At 61.5% G+C, this 26753-nt stretch overlaps 2 protein-coding genes and 1 long non-coding RNA gene across 3 annotated transcripts; 2 read left to right on the top strand and 1 right to left on the bottom strand.

Annotated features, from left to right (window-relative positions):
- The first annotated feature begins 13212 nt into the window (after positions 1-13212).
- Positions 13213-21162, top strand: PPP1R16A (protein phosphatase 1 regulatory subunit 16A). The gene is made up of 10 exons (XM_036830551.1): positions 13213-16695; positions 17852-17922; positions 18000-18145; positions 19253-19356; positions 19467-19591; positions 19682-19807; positions 19888-19963; positions 20042-20171; positions 20394-20559; positions 20779-21162. The coding sequence occupies exons 1-10, from the start codon at positions 16437-16439 to the stop codon at positions 21151-21153; spliced, it is 1578 nt and encodes a 525-aa protein (XP_036686446.1). The 5' UTR covers positions 13213-16436; the 3' UTR covers positions 21154-21162.
- On the bottom strand, positions 16609-20045 carry LOC118883579. The gene is made up of 3 exons (XR_005017047.1): positions 19927-20045; positions 18327-18525; positions 16609-16685 (listed from the first exon to the last, which is right to left on the bottom strand). It is a non-coding gene; the product is annotated as an uncharacterized LOC118883579 (long non-coding RNA).
- A 2203-nt stretch (positions 21163-23365) lies between the features above and the next one.
- GPT (glutamic--pyruvic transaminase) lies at positions 23366-26352 on the top strand. Its single transcript, XM_036830557.1, has 11 exons — positions 23366-23663; positions 23817-23906; positions 23981-24089; positions 24269-24402; positions 24545-24788; positions 24937-25016; positions 25107-25243; positions 25356-25530; positions 25607-25762; positions 25870-25982; positions 26052-26352. The coding sequence occupies exons 1-11, from the start codon at positions 23502-23504 to the stop codon at positions 26140-26142; spliced, it is 1491 nt and encodes a 496-aa protein (XP_036686452.1). The 5' UTR covers positions 23366-23501; the 3' UTR covers positions 26143-26352.
- The last annotated feature ends 401 nt before the right edge of the window (positions 26353-26753 follow it).

Here is a 26753-nt window from a genome sequence, read left to right as displayed (position 1 = left end):
ACATTTTGTTTATTTCTTCATCTGTCGATGGGCATTCGAGTTGTTTTTGCTTTTTAGCTATTGTGAATAATGCTGCTGTGAACTTTGATGTGCCCATAGCTGAGTCCCAGATTTCAGTTCTTTTGCTTATATACCCAGAAGTGGAATATGCCTTTGCTTTCACACTGCATGATCGGTAGGGTCACATTCTATTCTGTGCCCTAGCTCACTGTCCTGTGGTAGAGAAGTTGGAGACGATGTCAGTCTTTCTGTCTTCAGAGCCAGGCATTGTGCACAAACTGTGTCTCCTCATCCGTGGGCCTGTTGTCCCAACTCCTGCACCCCTAGAGTGTTTTCACCTGGCTTCAAGTTCACAGGGTTCGGCTGTGTTATGTGTTACCAGTCTCCTGGTGTGTTTCTGGCCTCAGGTCATTCCCGGACACCTCCCCCATGCAGCGCCCCTCTCTCTGCTCTGGGGCTGCTACCGTTCTTCCCTGTGACCTCAGGAATGTGTAAACAAATCATGAACTCTCTCCTGGATGCCCCTCTAGTTCTCCTCCTAGGTTTGTGGAGGTCTCAGTGTGGACATCTACCCACACATGCCTTCTTCTAAAGCTCTGTGGCCGCATTGCCCCTCCCCCCCCGTAACTCCCCAGCCCTGTGCTTCTGGCAGCATCCTGCCCACCCCCAGGCCCAGCATCATTGTGTGTGATGTGTGTGTGGGTGACTGAGGTTCGAATCAGAGCAGACCCAGGGTCACAATGCTGTCCCCTCCAGAGCCCACTTTTGTTATTTTGATTTTGACAGTCTTGTACTTGACAGACCTTAATTTCCAAGTCTGCACGGTGAGGTCATGGCCCATCAGAGTCATGAGGCCAAAGAGGCTGCGTGCAGCACCATGGCAGCCAGGATCAAGCCTGTGGCCTGGCCTTTAGGAAGGCATGGTGCTCAGGCCTCTGGAAGCCCATCCTTTCTCCTCCTAGCTGAGCATGGGTTGGCTTTTTTTTTTTGGCTGCACTGCGTGGCTTGTGGGACTTAGTTCCCTGACCAGGGATTGAACCCCGGACCTCAGCAGTGAGAGCACAGAGTCCTAACCACTGGACCACCAGGGTGGCTTTTATCCTCAGTTCTCTTTGAGTCTGTTTTCAAATGCAGATGCCTCCAGCTGCCGAACTTCTTTCATTTGGCCATCTAGACTTCTGACACCTTGCTGTGAGTTAGTTTATTAGATTTCTTTCGGAGCTGGGTGGCAAAGGGAAAGGAAATGGATGAGGGAGCTTTGGAGTGCCCCTGGCTTCTGGGGAGGGGCCCTCCCAGGTTCTCCAGCCCCCACAACACTGCTGCCACGCCTTGCTGGCAGCCCCTCACTCGCGTGGTCCAAACAGATCTGCAGCGCCTGCTCTGGCCCAGGGGCCTGGGGGCTGCAAGCACCGTGTGCACAGACGTGCCAGCGTCCTGGGGTCCTCCTTCCTCACAGGACTGTCAGCTGGGAAGTTGTAACTGAGCCAAATGAAATTTCATGTTTGTAGGTCACAGCTTTGAAATAGCTTCAATTTCCTATGGTTCTACTGCTGAGGGAAGTTTGAGGAGTATTGAGATCACTGAAAAAGGACACAGATCTCATGGGAGGGGTCAGGAAGGAAGCTGAGGCCAGAAGATGAGTAGGAATAAGTAAGCCAGAGAGGAGACTTATTATAAAGCTACAGTGGGGAGGACACTGTAGCACAGGCTTAGGACGGATGGAACAGAGTCAAGAGTCTTGGACAGGTTCACATATATATGGGAACTTAATTTATTACCAAGGTGGCGCTGCAGAACAGTGTGGAGAGAAGCACCTTTTTTTTTTAAAATTTATTTATTTATTTTATTTTTGGTTGCGTTGGGTCTTCGTTGCTGCACGCGGGCTTTCTGTAGTTGCGCTGAATGGGGGCTACTCTTCATTGTGGTGTGCAGGCTTCTCATTGTAGTGGCTTCTCTTGTTGAGGAGCATGGTCTCTAGGTGCGCGGGCTTCAGTAGTTGTGGCGTGTGGGCTCAGTAGTTGTGGCTTGTGGGCTCTAGAGCGCAGGCTCGGTAGTTGTGGCTCATGGGCTTAGTTGCTCCGCGGCATGTGGGATCTTCCCGGACCAGGGATTGAACCCACGTCCCCTGCATTGGCAGGCGGATTCTTTTTTTTTTTTTTAAATCTGAGAATCGGGTCCCAGACTTAATTAGTATGTTGCAGAGCAGTTTAAATTTATTTATTTATTTACTTTTGGCAGTGTTGGGTCTTCGTTTCTGTGCGAGGGCTTTCTCTAGTTGCGGCAAGTGGGGGCCACTCTTCATCGCGGTGCGCGGGCCTCTCACTATCGCAGCCTCGCTTGTTGCGGAGCACAGGCTCCAGACGCACAGGCTCAGTAATCGTGGCTCATGGGCCCAGTTGCCCCGCGGCACGTGGGATCTTCCCAGACCAGGGCTCAAACCCGTGTCCCCTGCATTGGCAGGCAGAGTCTCAACCACTGCGCCACCAGGGAAGCCGCCGGCAGGCGGATTCTTAACCACTGCGCCACTAGGGAAGTCCCAAGAAGCAGCTTTTAAATAAATGGTGCTGGGACAGTTGGATATAAATGTGGAAGAAAAATGCAATTGGAGCCTGTACTAGTTATGTATTGATGTGTAACAAATTGCCTCCAAATATAGCGGCTTGAAACAACATTTATTGGGACTTCCCTGGTGGTCCAGTGGCTAAGACCCTGCGCTCCCAATGCAGGGGGCCCAGGTTCAATCTCTGGTCAGGGAACTAGATCCCACGTGTCACAATGAAGAGTTCGCATGCTGCAACTAAAAAAAAAGATCCCCCACGCAGCAACAAAGATCCTGCATGCCGCAACGAAGACCTGGCACAGCCAAATAAATAAATATTTTTTAAAAAACCAAACAAAAACCCAGCATTTATTATCTCAGTCTCTGTGGGTCAGGAGTCCAGGAGCAGCTCAGCTGGATGATTCTGGCTCAGGATCTCACACATTTTCTGAAGACTCGACTGGGGCGGGGAGTCTGCTTCCAAGCTGGCTCCCTTGCTGGTCCCGGTGGGAGGCGGCTGGCTTCCCCCAGAGTGAATGACCTGAAGGGGAGAGCAGGGATGAAGTCACAGTGCCTTTCACATCCTGATCTTGGGCGTCACACTGTCACGTCTGCCACACTCTCTATTCATTATAAGCAAGTGACTAAGTGCAACCCACATTTAAGGGGAGGGGAATAGGCTCCACCTTTTCAAGGGAAGAGCGTTAAATAATTTGTGGGCATATTTTTAAACCACTACAGATTCCCTACTTTACACTGTACACAAACACTAGCTCCAGGTGGACTATAGACCTAAATGTGATGGAAACTATGCTACTTTTAGAAGATAATATAGGAGACTAGTCTTTAGAAAGATGTCTCATCCGATTAATTCTCAGAGAACTGCAAATTGACTGTAGGAGATACCATGGCCCATGCACCAGAGTGACAAAGCAAATATGTTTTGTATAAACCAACTGGGATGTTTCTCCATTGCTGTTGGGACTGTAAACTGGTACCGCTTTGAAAAGCAGTTGTAGCATCCATTGATTCCTGTCATATAGGCTGCAGTTGGCTGCTGTGCACCAGTGTCTGTGGACAGGGTGTTCACGGCAGCCTGTCATTCACCGGCCCGCACCCAAGCTGCCCCGGGCCCTCAGAGGTGTACCCCGAGCTGTGTAAACAGGCGTGTAGTGGACTGTTACGCAGCCAAAGGCAGAAGGCCTAGGCCACATCCCTCAGAGTGGGTGGATCGCACACACATGACGGGAGGGAGGTAGCGCAGAGCGTGAGGCCCAGCTTCGCCTGGACGTGCAGCCTGTCAGCACTGCACTCTGCTGTTCGGAAGGTGTGCGGGGATGTGTAGGTGTAAAGAAAAGCCAGGTGGTGATCGCTGCAAGCAGCAGTGAAAGGAAGGCTCTGGGGAGCTGCTTGGCATCCTGATGGGGTGGAGCTCACATGGTTTTGTGTTTCCATTTTATGTGCATTGGTTTTTTTGCACTTTCTGTACTTGTATTGTTGACTTAAAACAGCCAGTTATTTTATCAGGAAAATGGGTTTATTTTAGAGGAGCAAAGAATTGCAATTCAGGACCTGCAATCCATGGGGAACCACAACAAAGCGAAGAAACTCTTTTATAGAGGAGAAGGGGAGTTGGGAGGGGCTGTTCTAAACAGAGTCCATTGGAGGAAACTGGGAGTTTGAAGTTTAGTGGTTTTTCATTGGCTGAGCTATTGCCTGGCCGGGAGAAAATTTTCCTTCCTCCTGCTGGGTCTGCAACTGAGGTGGAGTTACAGGGTGTGAGAACTCCCCCTTCTGGCCTCCTGACTCCATTTTATTTTATTTATTTTTAATTTTTATTTATTTATTTTTTGGCTGTGGCTAGCGGCATCTTAGTTCCCTGACCAGGGATCGAGCCCAGGCCCCCTGCAGTGGAAGTGTGGAGTCCTAACCACTGGACCGCCAGGGAATTCCCGACTCCAGTTTAAATGAGGTTTCTGTTTATTAATTTTCACAGTATCACACTTCACAATAAAAAGTTTTTAACAGGGCACCCCAATACCCTGGGGAAGCCTGTGTAGGAGCCCATCCCAGGCACAGAGACCCCTTTCCTCCAGACCTGAGAGGCAGGGCATGCAGGACCGACACGAGGTCTAGCCTGGCCGGACAGTGGGGCGATGGGCAGGGCTGCTGAGTCTTGGCTGGGATCCTACGCAGGCCCTGGGCCCAGGATGTCACGGGCTGTGTAAGAAGCATGGACCTTACATGGGGCCAGCAGGGCCTTAGGACCGTTTCACGCACGGGGGCGACTGGGTTGAGCCTTGCGATTTCAATGCCCTGGGGCTGCAGTGCGGAGAGGGGCTGGACCCCCGACTAGGAGCAGGGCAGCAGATAGAGGCCCTGTGAAAGATGCAGTCCCAATGGGGGCTGGGGGCAGGAGTGGGCTGGAGGGAGGGGGCCCCAGGATGGCACTCCGGCCTCACCTCTGGTGCTGTCACTACCCCTCCTTGAGATGAGGGTCCAGCCATGCCATGGGTCTCCTCACTCCTGCCTTACCTGCTCCCCAGTTCTCACATCTGCCAGGTGTCTTCCTCTGGGCCTTTGCACCAGCCCTTCACTTGGCCCGGATGCTCCTTCCTGCCTGTGATGTGGGCACCTGGTAGCTGTGTGGGTCACCCGCCGCCCTTCCCTCAAATGCCAGCCTGGGAGGAGCAGGGCCGTGAGTGCTGCTGGTGGATGGGTGAGTGTGGAGCGAAGGGGTAGGAGGAGGAGCCGGAGACGCTGGCCTCCTGCAGCCCAGGTCTGCCTTGGTGACAGCTGTGGTGTCAGGGTTGCCGCGCCACGATGGACGTGACCGGTGCTGAGGGCGCTCCCGGTGCAGCGGCACTTCCTAGGGGTCCTTGGGAGCCCTGAGGCCAAGCGCTGTGGGCGCTGCCCGTGGCGGGTTCCCCAGACCTGTGGGACATCAGGAGCCTCAGGCTGGGGCACGGTGAGAGACTGGGGCCCGGAGGAGGGGCCCCTCAGGGGCGGGGACCCGTAACACAGCCCTGCGTTGCCTTTGAGAGGCTTGTGTGTCTGGAAGGACCCGTGAGCGTGTCCAGCCGGGTCCCGGGAAGGGTGGGAGCGCGGCCGAGGGGCCCAGGGCTGGTCTCAGAGCGCATCCTGACGCATGCTAAGTGCGGGCCGTGCGACGCTGACCCTCCCCAGTCTGCTGCCAGCTGCTGGGGAGGCTGTTAGTGCCCTTAATTCTTGAGTCCACACTTCTGCTTCTGTGACCAAGCGCAGCCTGAAGCCTCAGGGGATCGATGTGGACCCGAGTCCCCAGCCCAGGTCCCAGTTGGCCAGCTATCCTGGGAATATCCTCTGTAGCGCTGTCCCCCATACAGGCCCAGTGTGGGGCCCGGACACATTTCTGTTGGGGACAGTGCCTGTAGTGGGCGGCTGGTGGAAGGTGTGTGGTCCACGGGCACCCCCGTGAGCAGGGACGGTCACGGTCACCCTGCGCCTTCCCTAATGCTCGGTCTCCCCACGGGTGGGCGGGCAGGTGCCGGGGTGTTGGGTCACGTGTGCATTTCCCTGATGACTGTTGACCTGGGGCCCCTCATTGTGTGTATTGATGTGAAGGGACTCCTGAAGTCTTCGGCCCATTTTCCAATTTGGTGGAGGTTTCTTAGTGAGTTTTGGGTTTTTTTTTAAGTGTTTATTTATTTATTTATTTTGGCTGTGCTGGGTCTTAGTTGTGGCACACGGGATCTTCGTTGCGGCACGTGGGATCTAGTTCCCCGACCAGGGATCGACCCCGGGCCCCTTGCCTTGGGAGAGCGGAGTCTCACCCACTGGATCACGAGGGAAGTCCCATTTAGTGGTTCCTTTTATATCAGTTGTTGTTATGTATTTCCTACTCTGTGGCTTGCTTTTTCGCTCTTTTTATTTTTTATCTTTTGGCTGCTCTGCGGGGATCTTAGTTCCCTGAACCCGTGTCCCCTGCAGTGGAAGCATGGAGTCTTAACCACTGGACCACCAGGGAAGTCCCTTCACACTTTTAAAATTTCAGTTTGAGGAGAAAGGGTTCGGGAAGCCCCGAACCCTTCCCCTGTCCCCAAGGGCACATGGCTGCGGTGCAGGGTCTGGTCTGGGACACAGGCGTGGACACACTCCATGACCCTTTCAGATTTCACCAGTTTTACACGCACCCAAGGGTGTGCACACACAGGGGTGCGATCTGATCACTCATGTCAAACGGTGTGACCACCACAGTCGAGGACCCTCGGCTGCCCTATGCGGCCCTGGCCACCTCCTTCCTCACCCCACCCCCACCCCATCGAGAATGCTGGATGGACGGGGCCATGCAGGATGTGACTGTGGGGGCAGAGCAGAGCGCCGTCCATGTCCACCCCGGCCGTGTGTGTCCATCGTGGGCTCTTTTCACTGTTGAGGGGTGTCCTGTGGGGTGGGTGGGCTGGAGTGTGGTTAGCCATTCACCCAGTGAAGGACATCTGGGTCGTTTCCAGTTTATGCATAAAATTGCTCTGAAATTCACGTACAGGTGTTTGTGTGAACATAAGTGTTCATTCTCTGAGATAAATGCCCAAGAGTGCAGCTGCAGGGTCATATGGTAAGTGCATGTTTAGTTTTAAGAAACAGCAGACTGTTTTCCAGAGTGGCCGTGCGTCTCCCATCCCTACCAGCACTGGGTGAGACCCGTCCTTGTCCCGTCCTTGCCGTTCTGATGGCCCACTGTGATTTTCGTTTGCATTTTCCCAATGGCCAGTGCTGTTGAACATCTTCTCGTGGGCTTTTCTGCCATCTGTATCCTCTTTAGTGAAATGCATGTTCACATTTTGCCCCTTTTCTAATTGGAGTGTCTGTTTTCTCACTGCTGAGTTTTGAAAGTTCTCTGTGTCCACTGGATAAAAGTCCTTTGTTCTGTTTGTGGTTTGCAAATATGTTCTCCAGTCAATAGCATGTCTTCTCACCCTCTTCACAGGGTCTTTAGCAGGACAAAATGTCTAAATTTTGATGAGGTCTATCTAGCTTGTCATTTATGGGCTGTGCTTTTGGTGTCCAGTCTTCATAGATGCTGTGCTGCCTCACCTTTCATGTGTAGGTGCACAGCTCACCTGGGGGTGGGGTCAAGGTGAGCTTTTACATGTGGCTGTTCAACTGTCCCAGCACCATTTATTGAAAAGACTCTTTTTCTGCTGCTCTGCAGTGTCATAAATTGAATGTCTGTGCATGTGTAACTGTTTCTGGACTCCGTTCTGTTCCGTCAGTCTATTTCTCTATCCCTAAGCACTTCAGATTTGTCCCTTTTTAGGATTGTACTGACAATTCTTGCCCTTTGGCATTTCCTATTAAATGGAGAATCAGTTTGTGAATTTCAGATTGAACCAGTGGGATTTTGATTGGGATTGCATTGAATCTTAGATGAATTTGGGGAGAAATGGCATCTTTAGAGTTCAGAGTCTTTTGACCCCTAAGCGCGGTGTGTCCCTTTTGGTCCTTCTCCCGTGTCTCAGTGAGGTTCAGTGATTTTCTGTGTGGAGACCTTGCACATCTTTTATTAGATTTATTCCTAGACATTGGTGCTTTTGGACACTTAGTATTATAAATACCATCATTACAATTTTTCATCTTCTAACTGTTGCTGGCATTTATAGATACAATAGATTTTTGTACATTAACCTTGTATCTATCAACGGGACTTCCCTGGCAGTCCAGTGGGTAAGACTCCGTGCTCCCAGTGGAGGGGGCCCAGGTTCGATCCCTGGTTGGGGAACTAGATCCCGCATGCAAGCCGCAACTAAGAGTCTGCATGCCACAATGAAGATCCCGCATGCCACAACTAAAACCCGGTGCAGCCAAAATAAATAAATAAATATCTTTTTTAAAAAACCAACTTGTATCTATTACTATGGCTGTGTTCTCATATTCTAATAGTTTTCTAGGACCTTTCAGGTTTTTATCATACACTATATGTCATTCGCAAATACTGAGTTTTTTCCTACCCTTCTTGTTCTTTTATACGTTTGTGTATATGTGTGTGTATGTGTGTATGTATGTGTGTATGTATGTATGTGTATATATATGTATGTATGTATGTATGTATGTATGTATGTATGTATGTATTTTGGCCACAACACGTGGCTTGTAGGATCTTAGTTCCCTGACCAGGGCTCAAACCTGGTCCCTCAGCAGTGAAATCGTGGAGTCTTAACCACTGGACAGGCAGGGAGTTCCCCTACCCTCCCTATTCTTACTCCTTTTATTTCTTTTTCTTGCCCAGTTGCACTGGCTAAAACCTTTAGTACAATATGAATAGAGCTAGTGATAGTAGACATCCTTGTCTCCTCCAGTAGGGTTTGCTGTTTTTTTAAAATTAGGTTGGGATCATCACTCTGCCGAGGGGAAGGGTCCAGAGGAGAGAGCTGATGCTGGGAGATTGTCCTGGAGGATCCTGGGGTGGGGCTGGAAGGCCCTGTGGGTGGGCTCAGTGGCTGGTGGCTTTTTCACAGAGGTAGATGTCCTCTTCTGATGGCTTCTGTCTTGTCAGGAAACGTGTCGGTAGCTGAGCGTGAGGATGAGGAAAAGGGGAGAGGGAAGCTGTAGGGTTTCCCGAAGCTTTAGTGCTGTCGTGTCTGAGCGGGGTCTTCAGTCAGCAGCTTTGCTGGTACATTCAGAGTTGGGGCCATTGTGTTGGGCCGGGCCTGGGACTTTCTGACAAGCTCAGTGAAGTGGCAGGGCCAGGGAGCGTGTGCTGATGGGGCTTGAAGCTGCTGCTTGAGGACACATCATCCTGGGGCTCTGGGGCGCTGGAGTCAGCAGTGAGCTGGGAGGGGTGATGGGCAGAGAACGGGGTGTTGAACCGAGATGCCGGGGCAGGGTTGGGGGGTTACTGGAGGTGACAGGGTCCAGGGTGTCATTGAGGCAGAGGATGAGGTCACTGGCAGGTAGAAGAGGTCAACACCGAGGGGCAGGGAGTTGAAGGGTGGTCCACGGGAATATCGAGACCACCAGGAATTCAGGCCTGATGCAGCTATGCGGCGACGCCCTTGGCAAGGGCTGGGGTGGGTGGTCGGTGCAGCCGATGGCCGATGGACGCGTCAGGACTCTTGGGGGAGGAGAGGGAAGGGGCTGCAGGCTGCAGCAGGAAGAGGGGTCGTGGCACTTCCAGGCCTGGGGGCGAGGCGGGAGAGAAAAAGCAGCCCCCGGAGAAGGCTGGCGGGAAGGGAGCAGGGTGGAGGGGCCGCGGTCCAGGGGAGAGCAAAGGCTGAGTGATGGGGCTGAGGGCGTGGGGGGTAGCTGGAGCCTGGCCCCGGGGGAGGGTGTCAGGGCTGGGGGGCGGAGAGCAGGGTCAGGAGACCCCTCCTCTGTGCCATGCCTCTCACGAAGCCTCTCTCTTGCCTCCCGCACACGTCGTCTGAGACTCTCAGGAGGTGGGGACCCCACCACGTCCGAGCCCGCTGCACCTCTGCCTCGGGGACTGCTGCTGGGCCACCGCGAGGAGACCACCTGTGTGCCTGGCAGGGCTGCCTGCAGGGCAGCCCCTTGGCCGAGCGCGTCTGAGGCTTTCTACACTTGAGTAGTTACTCAGGCGCATCCTTTAGGGCTGGTGCTCTCAGCCTCTGTGGTCCAGCTGCGGGTGCCATCCACGCTCACGTCCTGCTTCCAGTTTGCATGTGTTGATTATCAGGGAGTTGAGTATCTATCTGGATGTTTCCAGTGGGATCCATGCTCTGTCCCTGTGTGCGGCCGTCATGATTGACGTGAGGACCACTTTGCCGTTTATTGCAAATGTTTTTACCCAGTTGACCATTTGTCTTTTGATTTTATAGGTTTCATTTTGAATTGTTTTGTTTTTGCAGTGCAGACATTTAAAAAATCTAGTGCAGTCGGACTTATCAGTTTTCTTTTTGGTTTCTGGGTTTTGCGTCAAGCTTAGAAAGGTTTTCCCCTTTGCTGGGATCACACAGACAGTCTTGCCTTCTTCCTTCTGGTACTCCTGTGGTTTTATTTTTCCTACGGCTGTGTCAGTGATGCATCTGGATTGGCTTTGGTGTGAGGAGAGAGGTGGCGTCCCGCCCTGCCGCCCATTCGAGCAGGCCTTCCCTGAGGCCCCCGCTCAGTTCTCCCGTCTGTGCCTCTGCTGACCGCTCACTTCCACGTACTCTCTCCTGGGCGTCCTGGCCCCTGCTCACCGTGGACACTGCTCGGTCCCTCCTTCCTCCGTCTGCCCCTTGCTGGCCCTTTCCTCGCACCTGGCAGCCTGTCCTGCCCTCCTCCTGTGGCTCCTCTCCTGTCCACCACTGCCGGGGGTGTGTGCGGGTCCCATCGTCTCTCCTGCCAGGTCTCCTGCCAGGTCCCCCCACCCCTCAGATCCGATCACATCACTCATTTGTCTGGAAGCCTCTGAGCTCCCCCGGCCCAGGCCCAGGCCAGCTCCTCTGCTGACACTGGCACGGGCTGGTCCTGTGAGTCCCCGCCCCCCGAGGCCGCACCTGATACCTGACAGGTGTGCTCACACCTGCCCTCCCTGAACAGAGCACTAAATGTTGTTTCAAAGAGGTTTACCTTCACATGGCTCAAAAGCCAAACAACAGGAGTGACCCAAAGCTCTGGTGCCGCCCACCTGCACCCCCTGCCCCGCCCCCGCCCCGCCTGAGGCCCTTCCCATTGCTTCTCTCCTCGTTCTGTGTTTTTGATACATGTTTACATGTGTGTTCACACAGAAGTTGCTTATCATGTACAGATTTTACACATTTTTTCCTTCACTGAAGAGTTTCTTAGTGACCTTCTCATGAGGGTGCATAGGAGGCTTCCTCATAAACCCCTTAGGGCCTTACTTAATGACCCTTTGATAGACGTGTAGGACGTAAAGGCTGCTGCAGTGAGGGGCCTGATGGTAGTGCTGTGGGATTAGCTTCTAGAACGTTCTAGAACAGGCCTGCTGGAGGCAGGTAAGTGCCCCTGGGGACAGCTGCTCTGCACGCATGTGCTGTCACTGTGGTAACGCTGCCCTGGCCACAACCCCAGATCTGCTCCTCCATGGGTCCCGCCCGCACCAGTGCGAGGAACCCACTGCTCACCCGCCCCGCTGCTTGGCTCCTGGCCTCTCCGTCCTTGCTGCTCACACCTCCTCGGCCCACCCCACCCCGCTGCCGGTGCCCCCGACCCCTCTCTGGGCCCGTCAGGTGGGCCCACCCCGGGGCCACGGTGGCCCTCCTACTCACCAGCGCACGTCCTGCACCTCCTCTGAGGGCAGGCCAGTTTTCCTTGTCCCCCGACCCTAGGCCACCCCCAGGCCAGGCCCATGGGGCAGGGCTGGGGACGGCATGGCCAGACCGCTGGCGGAGTGCCTGTTGTGAGCCAGACCCTGCCCTTGGGGCGTCGGGTTCCCTCCCTGAGCAGGTCCCCACCCGAGGCTGCCCTCCAGGTCCCAGCACGTGGCCCTGGGCACGGACCGGGTGGGCCCCCAGCTGGCTGGTCCTCTGCGGGACGAACGGTGCCCTTGGTGGACTTGTGCCTGCGGCGGCCGGATATGCAGCGGGGATGGGAGGCTTCCCAGGTGAGCCAGGCTGGGGCGGAAGGGTGAGGGGATGGGGCAGGGGGTCGGCCCAGGGATGAAGTCCAGCTACTCGTGGTCCCCGAGCAAACAGATGCCCCGCCTGCAACGCGGCGGGGTCAGCTCTGCCTCGGGGTTTCGGCAACCAGGCCCCAGCCCCTCGCCCGTGACATTTACATGCCCTCACCTGCTAATGGGCACGTCTGTGTGTGTGACTCTGCAGGATGGCAACACACACCTCGCTCTTCCCAGAGTGAGGAGCAGCTGGTCATTCCCCATCTTTTGCTGTCGTAGATAAAGCCACAAGGAAAACCAGCTCCAACAAACCTTAAGCAGGACGGGGATGCGAAGCCCCCAGAACCTGAGGGAAGGGGGGCACCCCACTCCTCCTCGCACGCCCCCAGCCCTTCTCTGAGGCTCTGCGCCCCCCACCCTGCCCCTTCATCTCTCCTTTCCTCTCTCTGAGCAAGGCACAGCCTCCCTGTCCCTGGGTGAGTGAAGGGACACTTCCCGACCCTCAAAGGCTCTGGGCTCTTGCTGCACTGTCCCTGATTCTCACAGATGCTGGGAAGTGGGCACGAGAGGCAGGACGGTGGCGGCGTCAGCAGGGCCCCACGGGTTCAGGCCTCAGTTCCCCAGGTGGGAAACGGGGATAATGACAGGGGCCTGCCGGCGCAGGGCTGGGACTGGATGGGGAGGGGCCGCTGAGACACTCAGGCCAGCATGTGTCTGTCCACACCGAGGGCCTGCGCTGGGCCCCGTAAGCCGGGTGTCCAGGGGTACTCTCGACAGACTCTGGACGTAGTCCAGTGGCGTGGGCTCAGAGGATGAGGGGCAGTGGCCACTGTCCTTCCAGAAGGCTCCTCCCACCTCAGCCCCACACTCCCATGCAGCGCCCCAGGCATGGAGCTGAGAAGTGGAAAAATCGTCCAGATTATCTCTGTTTGACATTCCAGGGAGGCTTGGGGCAGGATTTGTGGGCTGAGGCGGCAGCCGCCCTGCTTGGCCCCCGTGGCCTGGGTGTGGCGCGGTGGTCAGTTGCTGAGACTCCACTGAGCTGCCCTGGCCTTTGTGGCTCAGCTGAGGGGTGAGTCTTCCAGCCTGGGGGGACTGTTCCTGGACTGTGTGGCTGGGAGGAGGCGGAAGAGGGGGGCTTGAGGAGGGGCAGCAGGCGGAGAGCTTAGACTCAGCTTGGGGGGCGGGGGCTGGGCACTGTGCTGCCCCCCATGGAGACTGTTCCAGGATGGCCGCCCACTGCAGCGGGGTCCTGGGACTCCCTGGGGTCACCTTTCTCTCAGAGGAGGCAGTCCAGCGGCCCAAGGACCCACCCAAGGTCACATGTAGACTGTCCTCAGGCAGCTTCCAGCAAGGAGTGCTGCTAAAGGGGCCCAGAGGGGACCTGGGGCTTCAGGCAGGTGGGTCCCCCAGAGTAGGGGGCTGAGGACCCAGTTGAGCTGCTGTAGCCCAGCAGGAGACCAGAGTCTCCAGTGTGCAGTGCCCGGGCCGTTGGGGGCCCACAGGGAGCAGGTCTCTATCCTGAGCCCCGTGTGGCCTGGGGCACAGGGGTGGGGCTGGGTGAGGCTTCAGATCCTGCCCCAGATGTATTTTCATGGGTGGCCTTCAAAATAAGAAAACAACAGCTAGAAAACACAACACCTGTTCAATTTGAAAAGCTGGTGGTTATTCTATTTTAGGTTTTTTTCTGTCCCCCACCCTGCTCCCCCCGCATGCAGGGGTCTTAGTTCCCCGACCAGGGACTCGAACCCGTGCAGTGGAACCATGGAGCCCTAACCACTGGACCATCAGGGAATGCCCCTCTAGGGGAATTTCTGTAGGATGTGGGCGTCAAAATCTCTTTTCTTCCATAAAATGATGGGTAGATGACGTCTCCTAAATCTTGTCAAGCTTAACAAAATCGGGCTGTGGCTCTGATGTCGGCGCCACCTGGGGAAGACGGTCCCCGAGGCCCTGTGAGCCGGCTCTGCCGCAGAGCCTCGGCCTGCAGGGTACTTCCTCCCTCGTGGACAGGGTCGGGGTGGCATCCCCTGTGGGTCCCCTTCCCCTTCCCACGGCGGAGACGGGGTCGGGGGTGGCCTGGGCAGAGTGCCTTGCTCCTTCCTGGGGTCTCTTGGGGCAGGCTCTTCAGAGGCCTACCCCAGAGAGGTGAAGATCCCATGTGTGGGCTGGAGGGGGTCCCAGCTCCCTCCAGGGGAACAGGAGGCTACCTGTGAGCGGCCAGCAGGGAGGGAGAGTCTTACAGAGCCAGTGAAAGCTCTGCCATGCCTTGGGTATGGTCTGGGATCCACCCCCAGCCTCATGGGTGGGGAGCTGGCATGGGGCCTGCAGGCCTCCTGCCTGTCTCTGTCTCGGGGAAGAAGTGGTGTCTCGGGGGCAGAGGCGGGACTTGGGGGATCCAGGCTGGGGGCCTAGGCAGCTCACTGTCTGCCTGGCCCCAGCAGTCTGCAGAGGTGGCCAGCTGGGGGCTGGCTGCCTGGAGCAGGAGTGCTGCCTGGAGAGCTCTTTTCTGGGCCTCGCTGGTCCCCTATCCTGTCCCCAGGAAGCCTCTGAGGCCTGGCTCGCAGAGCGGATCGCTGGAGTGCCAGCAAAGTCCAGGGCAAGGCAGAGCTGTAAAGCGAGGCTCCCAGTACACTGGGGGTCCCGGGGCAGGAGGGACCTGACCTCATTTGATCTGGCCCAGGACAGTTCCCTTCCAGAAAGAAGGGGGCACTCACTGAGACCCCTGAGTCCAAGTCTGGCCAGAAGAAGGCTGGGTCAGTCTCTAGATGGCCACAAGGTCTGGCCGAGTGCGAATGGGGACTCCCGGTGGGCAGGCTGAGCTGCAGGTGGGTACCTTCTAGGTGGAGCATGGCCATGGCCTCCCGAGGAGTGTCCTGGGACCATGCCTAGTGAGCACACCGGGCGTGCTGGGCAGGACGGGCCATGGTGGGGACCGTGGGCTGTGCCCCAGCCCAGCTGCCTGCCCACCTGTCAGGCAGGCCACCTGCGCCTGTGTTCACACGACCAGGGCTTGGACCGCCGCCCAGGATGGCAGAGGGAAGCGCCGAGCGGCCTGAGCTAGAAACAGAAAGCCCGGCGAGGAAGAGGCCCAGACTCGGGCGGTGAGGAGCTGGGGTGCTGGTCAGGACAGGCCAGGCCCTCCACCCTCCGCAGCTGCAGCCCAGCAGCAGGGCGGCCCGGGGCCCAGGCGGCAGGGCCCGCCCTCGGGAAGGCCGTAGGCCGCACAGCCCTCGGGGAGTCCGGGAGAGCCCAAGGAGAAGGTGACCTTGGCCAGCCCAGCCCAGCCCGGGGCGCACAGGTCAGGGGTGCTGCGGGGCAAGGGCCGAGCCGGGGGCCTTGAGGGGCCGCCGCGAGCTGGCAGTGCCGCCCCTGCTCCCCTCTCTCAGCCGCACAGCCTGCAGAGCCCTTGCTGGAAACACCGAGTGTGTGGGCCAGAATGCGGGCACAGCCAGCCCCCTCCCCTCCGCCAGGATCTCCCGGGCAGGGCTTGCCCTCACACAGGGCGGGGCTCCGGGTGGAGCCCGTCTCCGCCGTCTGGCCTTGACGCGCTTCCTGCTTCCTCCTCTCAGGCCAGCGGGAGCACCTGCCGTGTACAGCTGGGCCGCCGGCTTCTCCGAAGGGGAAGCCTTCCTGAAGACACAGTTGCCAGGCCCGCTGTACCCTCGGTGCCCTGGCCGCTTAGAGAGCCTCAGCCCCGGACGCTGGGGGCCGGACCCCGGGACTCTGGACACACACCCACCCGGGCCCCCTGTGGCCACACCTCCTCGTTAGCACCGACCCCAGAAGGCTGGGGGCGTGGGGAGAGAAGGCCCCCGCCATGGCTGCTCCTAGACCCCACCTGGTCCCCTAAGGCCTGTTAGGTGAGAGGGGCTTTTAGGGCTCACAGGGGCCTCTGCCCCTTGTCCTGGCCTCCCCTTCCCCTCGGCGAGGTGTCACGGAGCTGCAATTTCGTTATCTGGGTCATTAGCTTCAGACCCTGAACTGAGGCTGGCCGGGTCCAGGACTGCTTCCCACAGGGTGGGCACCCTGACCCCACGAGGGAGGGAGGCCTTGTCCATTGGGCAGCCGAGGTGCCCGGGCCCTGGGAGGCCGGCTGCAGGCGCCCTCCCTTGCTGCCCTTTCTGCCTGGGACCCGGGCCCCTCATGGCTGCCCGGGTCTGGTCACAGTGGGGGGCCTCCTGACCCAGCCTTGCCAGGGGCAGAGGACACCGAGCCTTAGAGAGGGGATGCCCCCCAGGGCGCCAGTCCAGCCAGCTGCCCCGCCTCTCAGGCCCAGCCTGGCCCCCGCGCTTCCCCGTCCGGTGCCCCCAGCAGCCCCCCTGGCAGGCAGCCCCCGCCATGGCCGAGCACCTGGAGCTGCTGGCAGAGATGCCCATGGTGGGCAGGATGAGCACACAGGAGCGGCTGAAGCACGCCCAGAAGCGACGTGCCCAGCAGGTGAAGATGTGGGCCCAGGCTGAGAAGGAGGCCCACGGCAGGAGGGGCCCGCGGAAGCAGTCACAGAAGGAGGCGGCCGGCGGCTCGCCACAGAAGCGGGTCCTCTTCACCCCCAGCGTTGCCCTTCTGGAGGCGGCTGCCCGGAACGACCTGGAGGAAGGCGAGTGTGGGCCAGCCGCGCACGGCAGGCAGCCCCGTCCCTGTCCCCCGGCGCAGGCCTCGAGAGGTCCGCCAAGGGCGAGGCCCAGCGTCCTCAGCCACAGACCCCAAGTGGTGGGAGCCCCCAGGGTAGCCCTCACAGGCCAGCCTGAGGAGGGTCCTGCAGTGAAGGTGAGGCCTAGGGGGGTGGGCGGGGGCCCTGGGTGGGCCCACAGGGCTTGGTTCAGGTGGGCCGGGAGCTGCCCAGTCTTCGCCGCCTCTCGCCAGGGCGCTGGGCTTGGCTCGGGACACCTGCTTGCCTGGGTCCTGAGCCTCCATACGGGAGTACGGTGGAGCCCACCTGGGCAGGCTAGAGCACGGGGAGCGGGGCTCCCCGTACGGGCTGGCCCCTCGATGCCTGCGCCTGGCTCTGCCTCTGACTTCTTCCTTCTTCCCATCAGAACCTTCCCAGACGGCAGGCCTGAACTTTGGGCAGGCTTCCTGTTCCTTTCCTGTGCCCACGTGCTCACAGCCCCTCTGCTGTCCCAGGAGACTCCCGAGGGCGCTTTCTGCCTCCCTCCCGGGCAGGGGCCTCTGCCGTAGAAGCTGGGGTGCAGAGGGCAAGGAGGGGCAGGGTGTGCCTCAGGCCAGTGCAGGGGAGCTGCGGGGAGGAGGGTGCAGCCAGGGAGGGCCAGGCCTGGGCACCTTGGGCCCACGCTCTTGGCTGCAGCAGTGCAGGGGTGGGGGGCTGCAAGTGCCAGAGAAGGGGTGTGTGTGTGTGTGTGTGTGTGTGTGTGAGTGGGGAAGGCTGGGGGAAGCATGGGACCTGACACAGGGATGGCTGACAGAAGGTGCCAGCACCCAGGCCCAGGGGGCGACGGCGGAGGTGGCTGTCACACAGGAGGGCCCTAGTGCCATGACTCAGGAGGGCGCCCTGCTGGAGAGTAGAGGCAGAGTGCTGCTGTCTGTACCCGGCTTGGGGGTCCAGCTCCTGAGCCCTCGGCCTGAGCTCTGGTGTCCCTCCTGTCACCTGTACCACTGCCTTTCTCCCCGTCCTCTGCTCTCCCGGCTACGCACAGCAGTCAGCCCAGGTATCCCAGGTGCAGGGACCTGAGCAGGATGGCGCTGGCCTGTGGCGGGACTTCTGTGCCCTGAATGCACCCCCCTCCTCTCTGCAGTCCGCCAGTTCCTCGAGAGTGGGGTCAGCCCTGACCTGGCCAATGAGGACGGCCTGACCGCCCTGCATCAGGTCAGCCTCGCTGAGGGTGCGAGGAGAGGATGGGGCCCTGGCCTGCGGCTCGGGCACTCAGGCCACGTGCTTTGCAGAGCTGCATCGATGACTTCCGGGAGATGGTGCAGCAGCTCCTGGAGGCTGGGGCCAAGGTCAATGCCCGTGACAGTGAGTGCTGGACACCCTTGCATGCCGCGGCCACCTGTGGCCACCTGCACCTGGTGGAGCTGCTCATTGCTCGGTAGGGCCCACTAGGAGCAGGTGTGGCTGGAGTGGGCGTCTCTATCAGGGAGGGGCTGCAGCTGGGCCAGGGGCAGGTAGGACCTTCCTTACAGTGGGTAGTTCATCCGGAGACACCGCCCAGGCATCTCATCTCTGTGGGAAAGTGTGCCTGGACCCTGGCCTCTTGTGTTCCCACTGACCTTTGCTTACCCTGCCTGCACCCTGGCGTGCAGAGCGGGACGTGGGCCGAGACCACGGATGCTGCCACCCAAGGGAACTAGCACATACTCAGGGCAGTGCGGTCCTCCGCCTGCCAGGCTGCTCATACCATGAAGAGCATGGGAACTCCTTGAGGACAGGCCTCGACCTCCTGCTCTGGTCTTCTGGCCTTCCCAGGGTCTGCACAGAGAAATGCCATTCTAGTCAGAGCCACGAGGGAGAAATTGGCAAGGGGGGATACCTGGACACAGGTGGGGCCGTTAACAAGGAGGGCAGAGCAGGGCTGGGCTCCTGAACACCTGCCTTGGTGAATGGAGAGGGTGGTCAGCTTCACCAGGGTCCAGGAGTCCCCCACTGGCTGGCCTTGGAGCAGTCCGGGCAACAGTGGTGGGTGTGTGGGTGGATGGCGGTGGCTCCCGTTTGCACACAGATGCCTTGGAGTGGGATGGGCTGGGTGTGCAGCGTCACGGGGCAGCAAGAGGGTGCGCCCAGGCGGCCACTAGCCCCACGCCATGTCCCTCCACAGTGGGCACCCAGCCTTGTGTTTCGGGCTCTCCTTCAGCTCCCCACAGCGCTCTCCTGACACCCAGGCTCTCTCCCCACCACCTTCCGCTGCCTGGGGCCCCCAGAGTCTTGGCACCCCCTCGTGGCAAGTGAGCCCACTGTACGTATTCATGGGGGCAGAGGGGTGCCAGGAACCTGAAAAATCAGACATGGTGGAGACTGCAGGACAGCCCACCTGGCCCCAGGACAGCATCCAGGGCCGAGGGGCTGCCTCTCACTGCAGCACGTGAGGCCTGGGCCCCCTCTGAGGCAGCCCTAGGTGGAGGGCCTCTGAGAGGGTACTGGGGGCCTCCGCTGGGGGAGAAGGGCCCTGTGACCAGCGCCCCGTCCACCCTTCCCGCAGTGGTGCCGACCTCCTGGCAGTCAACACGGATGGGAACATGCCCTACGACCTGTGTGAGGACGAGCAGACACTGGACTGCCTGGAGACGGCCATGGCCAGCCGTGGTGCGTGCAGCCCCGCCCGCCTGCCTGCCTGCCCGCCCGCTGGGGCACGGGGGTGCGGGGTGCGGTGGGTGGTGTGCTGGGGGCGGAGCCCTGAGCCCACCGCCCCGCAGGCATCACCCAGGACAGCATCGAGCGGGCCCGGGCCTTGCCCGAGCTGCACATGCTGGAGGACGTCCGGAGCCTGCTGCGGGCGGGGGCAGACCTCAATGCCCCCCGGGACCACGGGGCCACGCTGGTGAGGACGGGGCCGCGCGGGACCCAGGCAGGGGAGGCTGCTGCCGGCCGAACCAGGGCCACGACTCAGGGGCCGGCGGTTTGCCTGCAGCTACACATCGCCGCGGCCAACGGGTTCGGCGAGGCGGCTGCCCTGCTGCTGGAACACAGGGCCAGCCTGAGCACCAAGGACCGCGACGGCTGGGAGCCACTGCACGCGGCGGCCTACTGGGGCCAGGTGAGCGCCTGCGGGGCGGTGGGGCCGGGCGGGCTCGGCGGCTCCGCAGGCTTCAGCAGCCCGGGCTCGCCGGCCCACAGGTGCACCTGGTGGAGCTGCTCGTGGCACACGGGGCTGACCTGAACGGCAAATCCCTGATGGACGAGACGCCTCTCGGTGAGCCTGGGGCCGCATCCTCCCGGTGTCGGGGGCGGGCGGGCGGGCGCCCCTGACCCTCCGGCCACTCCTCCTCAGACGTGTGCGGGGACGAGGAGGTGCGGGCCAAGCTGCTGGAGCTGAAACACAAGCACGACGCGCTCCTGCGCGCCCAGGGCCGCCAGCGTTCTCTGCTGCGTCGACGCACCTCTAGCGCCGGCAGCCGGGGGTAAGTGCCCGCCCCTCCCGCCAGGCCCCCGCGGGCCCGCCCAGCGCCCCACCCCCGGGCCCTCAGCACCCCTCTCCCCTCCCCTCGCCCCTTGGGCTCTGCCCCGGGCTTTGTCCCTGCTGATGTCAGCTGGCAGGCCTACGTGCCCGCTGGAGCTCGGGGCAGAGTCCGCAGGGAAGGCGGTGTCTCCCCCCTCCACTCCTCCTGCCCGCCCCCTCCCAGGAAGGTGGTGAGGCGGGTGAGCCTGACTCAGCGCACCAGCCTGTACCGCAAGGAGCACGCCCAGGAGGCCATCGTGTGGCAACAGCCCCCGCCTACCAGCCCGGAGCCGTCTGAGGAGGATGAGGACCGCCAGACCGATGCGGAGCTCCGGCGGCCGCCCCCCGAAGTGAGCCCCGCCCAGCCGTGCCCGGGCCCCGCCTCCCTCCGTACCAGCCTCAGGAGCTGGTGGGACCAGTGACCCTGCCCCCATATGCAAGACTCGCGCCCCGTGGGCGTCAGTTGCCGCCCCCACCCGCGTTTCTGCCCTTGGACCGCCACGCAGCCCGGCACCCCAGGCCAGAGGGGACCCTCCTGATGGCCTCTGGGGCCTGTGCTCCCCACACAGGAGGAGGACCCAGAGGCGGCCAGGCAGCACAACGGGCGAGTGGGGAGCCCCCCCGGGCGGCACCTGTACTCCAAGCGGCTGGACCGAAGTGTCTCCTACCAGCTGAGCCCCCTGGAGAGCACCACCCCTGACGCCCTGGTCCAGGCCAAGGCCCCCCACACCCTGGCAGAGCTGAAGCGTCAGCGGGCTGCCGCTAAGCTGCAGCGACCCCCGCCTGAGGGGCTCGAGGCCGCTGAGTCTGAACTGCCTGTGGACACCGAGACCCCCCAGCTGGAGTGTGGCTCCGGGGCTGGTGGAGACCCACCCCTGCTCAAACTCACAGCCCCCTCAGAAGAGGCCCGCGTGGAGAAGAGGCCATGCTGCCTGCTTATGTGAGGGGCTGGCGCTTGGGGTGCCCAAGGTCCCACTGCCAGGCCCAGGGCCCCTGCTCTGCGTACCGCAACGTGTGTTCCGGGCTAGGCTGCCAGCCTCCTCCTTCCTCGGGGACGGACCTGTGGCAGAAGCTGTACCTGGGAAGCACCTGGCTGCGGAGACCTAGTTTCATTCTGTGACTCAATAAAGGGCCGTTCTGCCACCTGCCCTGTCATGTGTCTCAGCTGGGCCGCCACTGCCATGGTGGGGAGCTGCTGCGCTGCTGGGCCTGCGTGCGCCTGGCCCTGCGTGCGCCTGGCCCTGCGAGCACTTGAGGGCTGTGGGCACGTGCTGGGGCTTGCCTGTGGTGCCCAGCCCCTGTGTGGGCGTGAGGCCCACGCCCCCGGCAAGAGGCCTAGCGTTTACTGCACCCTGCCTCCCCTGCCTCCTGGAGACGCCTCTGTAATTCTTTGCTTTCTTGAGGGGAACGGGGAGCTTCAGAAGGACACTCCTTGTTGGCCAGGGCTGGGGGTGTCCATGCTGGAGAGGCAGGGATCCTGGCTTGGAAAAGGAGAGAGTATTTTCCATAAGACTCTTGGGTAAGAGCCAGAGGGTCAAAGTGGTACAAGGCTAGCGTCAGAAGCCTCCCTGGTGGGGGGCGGGTTCCCCATTACTGGCATGCAGCCCCGATCTTGGGGCCTGGCTGCCAGCTTCTGCTCAGGCTGGCAAGGAGGGCCAACAGTTGGCTGCTGAGGCTCTGAGCTGACCAGGCACGATGTGTCAGGGTGACAGGGCCCCTTCGGGGCCTCACTTGGGAGGGCTGGGGCACTGCCAGCTCATCTGTCCAGGGCAGGTTGCTTGGCATGGCCACCAGTGCTGGGTGGCATGGGCTTGGGTCACCCTCTCCGCTGGACATTGACCTGGTCAGCCCAGTGTCCACAGGCCCCGCCCCCCCCGTCCCTGAGCATCAGTGGTTGGAGGGGTGTCCTCAGCACAGCGGGGGGGGGGCCACGGGGAGGCTGCTGGTTAAATTTAGAGTGTGGGGTGGTGCGCTGCCCAAGGTCCACTTGCCACCACAGCTGCCACATGGCCCTGCTGCCAGGGGGCGGGCGGGGCCTGGCTCTGCCTGCGTCTGGGCCCATATTAACCTGTTCTCCAGCCCGGGGCCCAGAGAGGCCTGCAGACTGGGAGGCAGAGGTGACAGAGGCAGCAGCAGAGCAGGAGACGCAGGTGAGAGGCTGCCGTCTGGCCTCCTGTTTCCTCTCCAGCCGGCAGGAACAAAGGGGCCAAGCCTTCCCCAGGCCTGACCAGCCACCCACAGCCCCGCTCAGCTGAGAGGGCCTGCTGCTCCCTGACCCTCGCTGCGGAGCCAGATCCTGGTGCTGCGGTGGCCACCGCTGGGCATGGCGTATCAGCTCCCTGCAGGGCCTGTGGAGGTGGGGCCCTGAGGGCTTATCATGGCTCGCTTCCCACTCTCTCCACCAATCAGGAGCCACAGGGAAGGGACGCTTAGGTCACCCTGCCTGTGGTGTGGCCCCAAGGGCAGCCCCAGGCTGGTGTGTGTTTGGCGAAAGGGCAGGACAGCAGCCCAGAGCAGCTGAGGTGTCCAAGGGCCCTGCGAAGGCCCAGAGCTGCCCTGCCCCTCCCCCAACACCCCAACCCAACGACTCCAGCCTTGCAGCACTGATGGGGGACCGAGGTCCGGCCCCAGGGCTCTTGCTGCCGCGGGCCATGGTCCCCAGCGCAGGAGGGGCCAGATGGAACCCCCGCATCTGAAGCCTCACTCCCCTCCCCGGGCAGCCCCAGGATTCCTGAGGCCTGGCTCAGTTACCCGGGAGACAGGCCTACTCTGCTGGCCCAAGCAAAGATGGGGGGGTCCAAAAGGGCTAGGCCTCGGCCGAGCCCTACTGGGGTAAATCTCCAGAGGCCCCAGGCCTCATTCTCCCCTCCAGGTTCAGCTCTGCCAGGCTCTGCCAACCCCTCAGGGCACTCAGCCCACCTCCCCTCCCCCAAGCCTAGTCCCTCAGAGCTGCCTGACCCTTCCGTCTGTCCCTACCTCCCATGTGGGTCTCCTGCTCCCCTGTCATGGGGACACTGGGCGGGCACTGGGCCTCACCCCAAGCCCCGCCTGTCTTCTCACCCACTCCCTGTGGCTCCCCAGGGCAGAACTGTGCCCAGACGGGTGGGGCGGGGCCTGGCAGGCCCAGCTCCTTCAGCCTTTTCTGTCCCTTTCAGTGGGGCCAGCAGGCTGCAGTGAAGAGGGTGCCCCCTTCCCAGCCCTGGCCCACCAAGCCGGGACCCAGCTTCCCTCACCCACACTTCTGGATCCTGACGCCTCCTGAGTCTCCTTCTTGCCCGGTCCGAGCAGGATCATGGCCTTGAGAACAGGTGACCACGGTCAGGCTGCAACGAACGGGCTGAAGGAGAAGGTGCTGACGCTGGACACCATGAACCCGTGTGTCCGGAAGGTGGAGTATGCGGTACGAGGCCCAATCGTGCTGCGGGCGCTGGAGCTGGAGCAGGAGCTGCGCCAGGTAGGATCCTGAGCCCCACCACTGCCTCAGGGCTGCACCGGGGCACTGAGTGGCCCCATTCTCCCCCCACCCGTGGGCCGAATGAGACAAGGCCTGTGGGAGTGATAAGGTCCGTTGTCACTGCCCATGCCCCCCCCCGCCCCCCCGCCACAGGGCGTAAAGAAACCCTTCACTGAGGTCATCCGAGCTAACATCGGGGACGCACAGGCCATGGGGCAGACGCCTATCACCTTCCTGCGCCAGGTGAGGCTCAGTACTGCCCTGCACCCCTTCCCTGTCAGCCCATGTGCCCTGGCCCCAGCACTCGCTCCTCCCAGGTCCTGGCGCTCTGCGTCCACCCTGATCTCCTGAACAGCCCTGACTTCCCCGACGACGCCAAGAGGAGGGCGGAGCGCATCTTGCAGGCATGTGGGGGCCACAGCCTGGGTGAGTGCCAGAACCTGCCCAAGCCCCAGGGAGGGGCAGGAACAGGAGCTGGAGGAGGCTGTCCCAGGAGACGGGGGGATCTGCCCGCTGGAAGGGGCGGATCTCCTCGGGAGGGATGCAAGGGGACCTCACCTGTCCCACCCCCACTCCCACCCCGTCCTCCCTGTCCCCGGGCCCAGGGGCCTACAGCATCAGCTCTGGCACCCAGCTGATCCGCGAGGACGTGGCGCGGTACATTGAGCGGCGCGATGGAGGCATTCCCGCCGACCCCAATAACATCTTCCTGTCCACGGGGGCCAGCGACGCCATCGTGGTAGGCCGGGGCAGCGCGGGAAGACACCGCGGCTCCTAGTGCGCGGCCGAGCGGGTCGGCTCGTCCTGACACGGCGGCGCCCGGGGCGGGGGAAGGGTGCAGCCCTCGGCCCGCCAACCCCGCCTCCCGGTCCCACCCACAGACGTTGCTGAAGTTGCTGGTGGCCGGCGAGGGTCGCACGCGCACGGGCGTGCTCATCCCCATCCCTCAGTATCCACTCTACTCCGCCGCGCTGGCCGAGCTCAGCGCGGTGCAGGTGGACTACTACCTGGACGAGGAGCGCGCCTGGGCGCTCGACGTGGCCGAGCTGCGGCGCGCGCTGCTCCAGGCGCGTGACCACTGTCGCCCCCGCGCGCTCTGCATCATCAACCCCGGCAACCCCACCGGTGCGCGCCCCTACCCGCCCCCGCCCCCCCGCCCTGGCCCGAACAGGCACCCCCGCCCTCTGCGCCTGGGTCAGCCTACCCCTCCGCCCGCCGCCCCGCGGAGAGCAGCGCGCCCCCTCAGCCGACCCCGGACCCGTCTGTGCCCCAGGGCAGGTGCAGACCCGCGAGTGCATTGAGGCCGTGATCCGCTTCGCCTTTGAGGAGGGGCTCTTCCTGTTGGCCGATGAGGTGCTGGCCGGGGCCCCCGCAGGTAGGGGTCGGAGGGCGGCGGCGCGCGCCCCCGTGACGCACCCCGCTGTCGCCCGTCCGCCCGTCCAGGTGTACCAGGACAACGTGTACGCCGAGGGCTCGCAGTTCCACTCGTTCAAGAAGGTGCTCACGGAGATGGGGCCGCCATACGCGGCGCGGCAGGAGCTCGCCTCCTTCCACTCGGTCTCCAAGGGCTACATGGGCGAGTGCGTGCTGGCCGGGCGGGGCCGGGCACCCGGGCCGCGGCCTGGCTCACTTCGCCCGCCAGGCCGGCCCCTCCTTGCCTGCCCTGCCTCGACGCCCGCCCTCGCCTCGCAGGTGCGGCTTCCGCGGCGGCTACGTGGAGCTGGTGAACATGGACGCAGCGGTACAGCAGCAGATGCAGAAGCTGCGGAGCGTGCGCCTCTGCCCGCCCACGCCGGGCCAGGTCCTGCTAGACGTGGCGGTCAGCCCGCCCGCGCCCTCCGACCCCTCCTTCGCGCAGTTCCAGGCGGTGAGTGGGCGGGGCCGCGGGGTCAGGGCGCCGCGCCCCTGGCCCAGCCTGACCGGCTCTCCCTCCACGGCCGCAGGAGAAGCGGGCGGTGCTGGCCGAGCTGGCGGCCAAGGCCAAGCTCACGGAGCAGGTCTTCAACGAGACTCCCGGCATCCGCTGCAATCCGGTGCAGGGAGCCATGTACTCCTTCCCGCGCGTGCAGCTGCCCCCTCGCGCGGTGCAGCGCGCTCAGGTCCGGCGTGCGGCGTGCGGCGTGCGGCGTGCGGGGCGGGGCGGGGCGGGGACCGCGCGGCCTGGGACGCCCCGCCCTGACCCGCCCCTCCGCCCGCCCGCCCCCAGGAGCTGGGCCTGGCTCCCGACATGTTCTTTTGCCTGCGCCTCCTGGAGGAGACCGGCATCTGCGTGGTGCCTGGCAGCGGCTTCGGGCAGCGGGAAGGCACCTACCACTTCCGGTGAGGCTGGGCCCCGCAGCCCCTCCCCGCGACCCCAACCCCATTCGCTTACCTTCTTCCCCCTTTTAGGATGACCATTCTGCCCCCCATGGAGAAGCTGCGGCCCTTGCTGGAAACGCTGAGCCAGTTCCACGCCAAGTTCACCCGCGAGTACTCCTGAGGACACCGCTGGGGGCCAGGCTGGGCCGGCAGGGAGGACCCCGGGCGGACAGTGCTCAGGGTCCTGGGGTCTCTGGAGCGCTCTGGACTTGCTCCTGCTGCCTGTGTGGCTGGGCCCCTGCCTCTCTTCAGGCCCCTAATAAAGCAGTGGGTTGGCTTGGCTGCTTGGAGGCTGTGTGCACACCTGTATGCGCCTCCGCCGCCTTGTCCATTCCTGACTGCCTTTCTGTGTGGGGTTCGGTGCAGGCCTGGGGGCCCGGGAGGAGTGGTCAGGGAGGGCTTCCAGGGGAGGTGACCTTCTTACAGGATGGATTTGGCGGGATGGGGTGAGCACTGGGAAGCGGAGTGACCGTGAGAACTCAAAGGGGCAGTCTTGGTTCCTGTAAGTGGGCGCGGGCAGTGGTGCTGCCACTTTGGACAGCTGGAGGAGCGGTGGTGCTGGCCCAAGAGCAGGGACGGGAGGAAGAGCAAACTGGTCTCGCTTTGCCATGTTGTGTGTGGTGTGTGACATCCACGTGCAAATGCAGTTCTTGGGCTGGGAAGCAGTGAGAGGGGAGGCCCCCTCCTGAGCTGGGGCACCCAAAGGCAAGTTTGGGGGAAGAGAGCACAGAA

Source organism: Balaenoptera musculus, chromosome 17 (assembly GCF_009873245.2).
Source record: "Balaenoptera musculus isolate JJ_BM4_2016_0621 chromosome 17, mBalMus1.pri.v3, whole genome shotgun sequence".
NCBI classification, from domain to species: Eukaryota; Metazoa; Chordata; class Mammalia; order Artiodactyla; family Balaenopteridae; genus Balaenoptera; species Balaenoptera musculus.
This window is presented reverse-complemented; position numbering and strand designations above follow the sequence as displayed.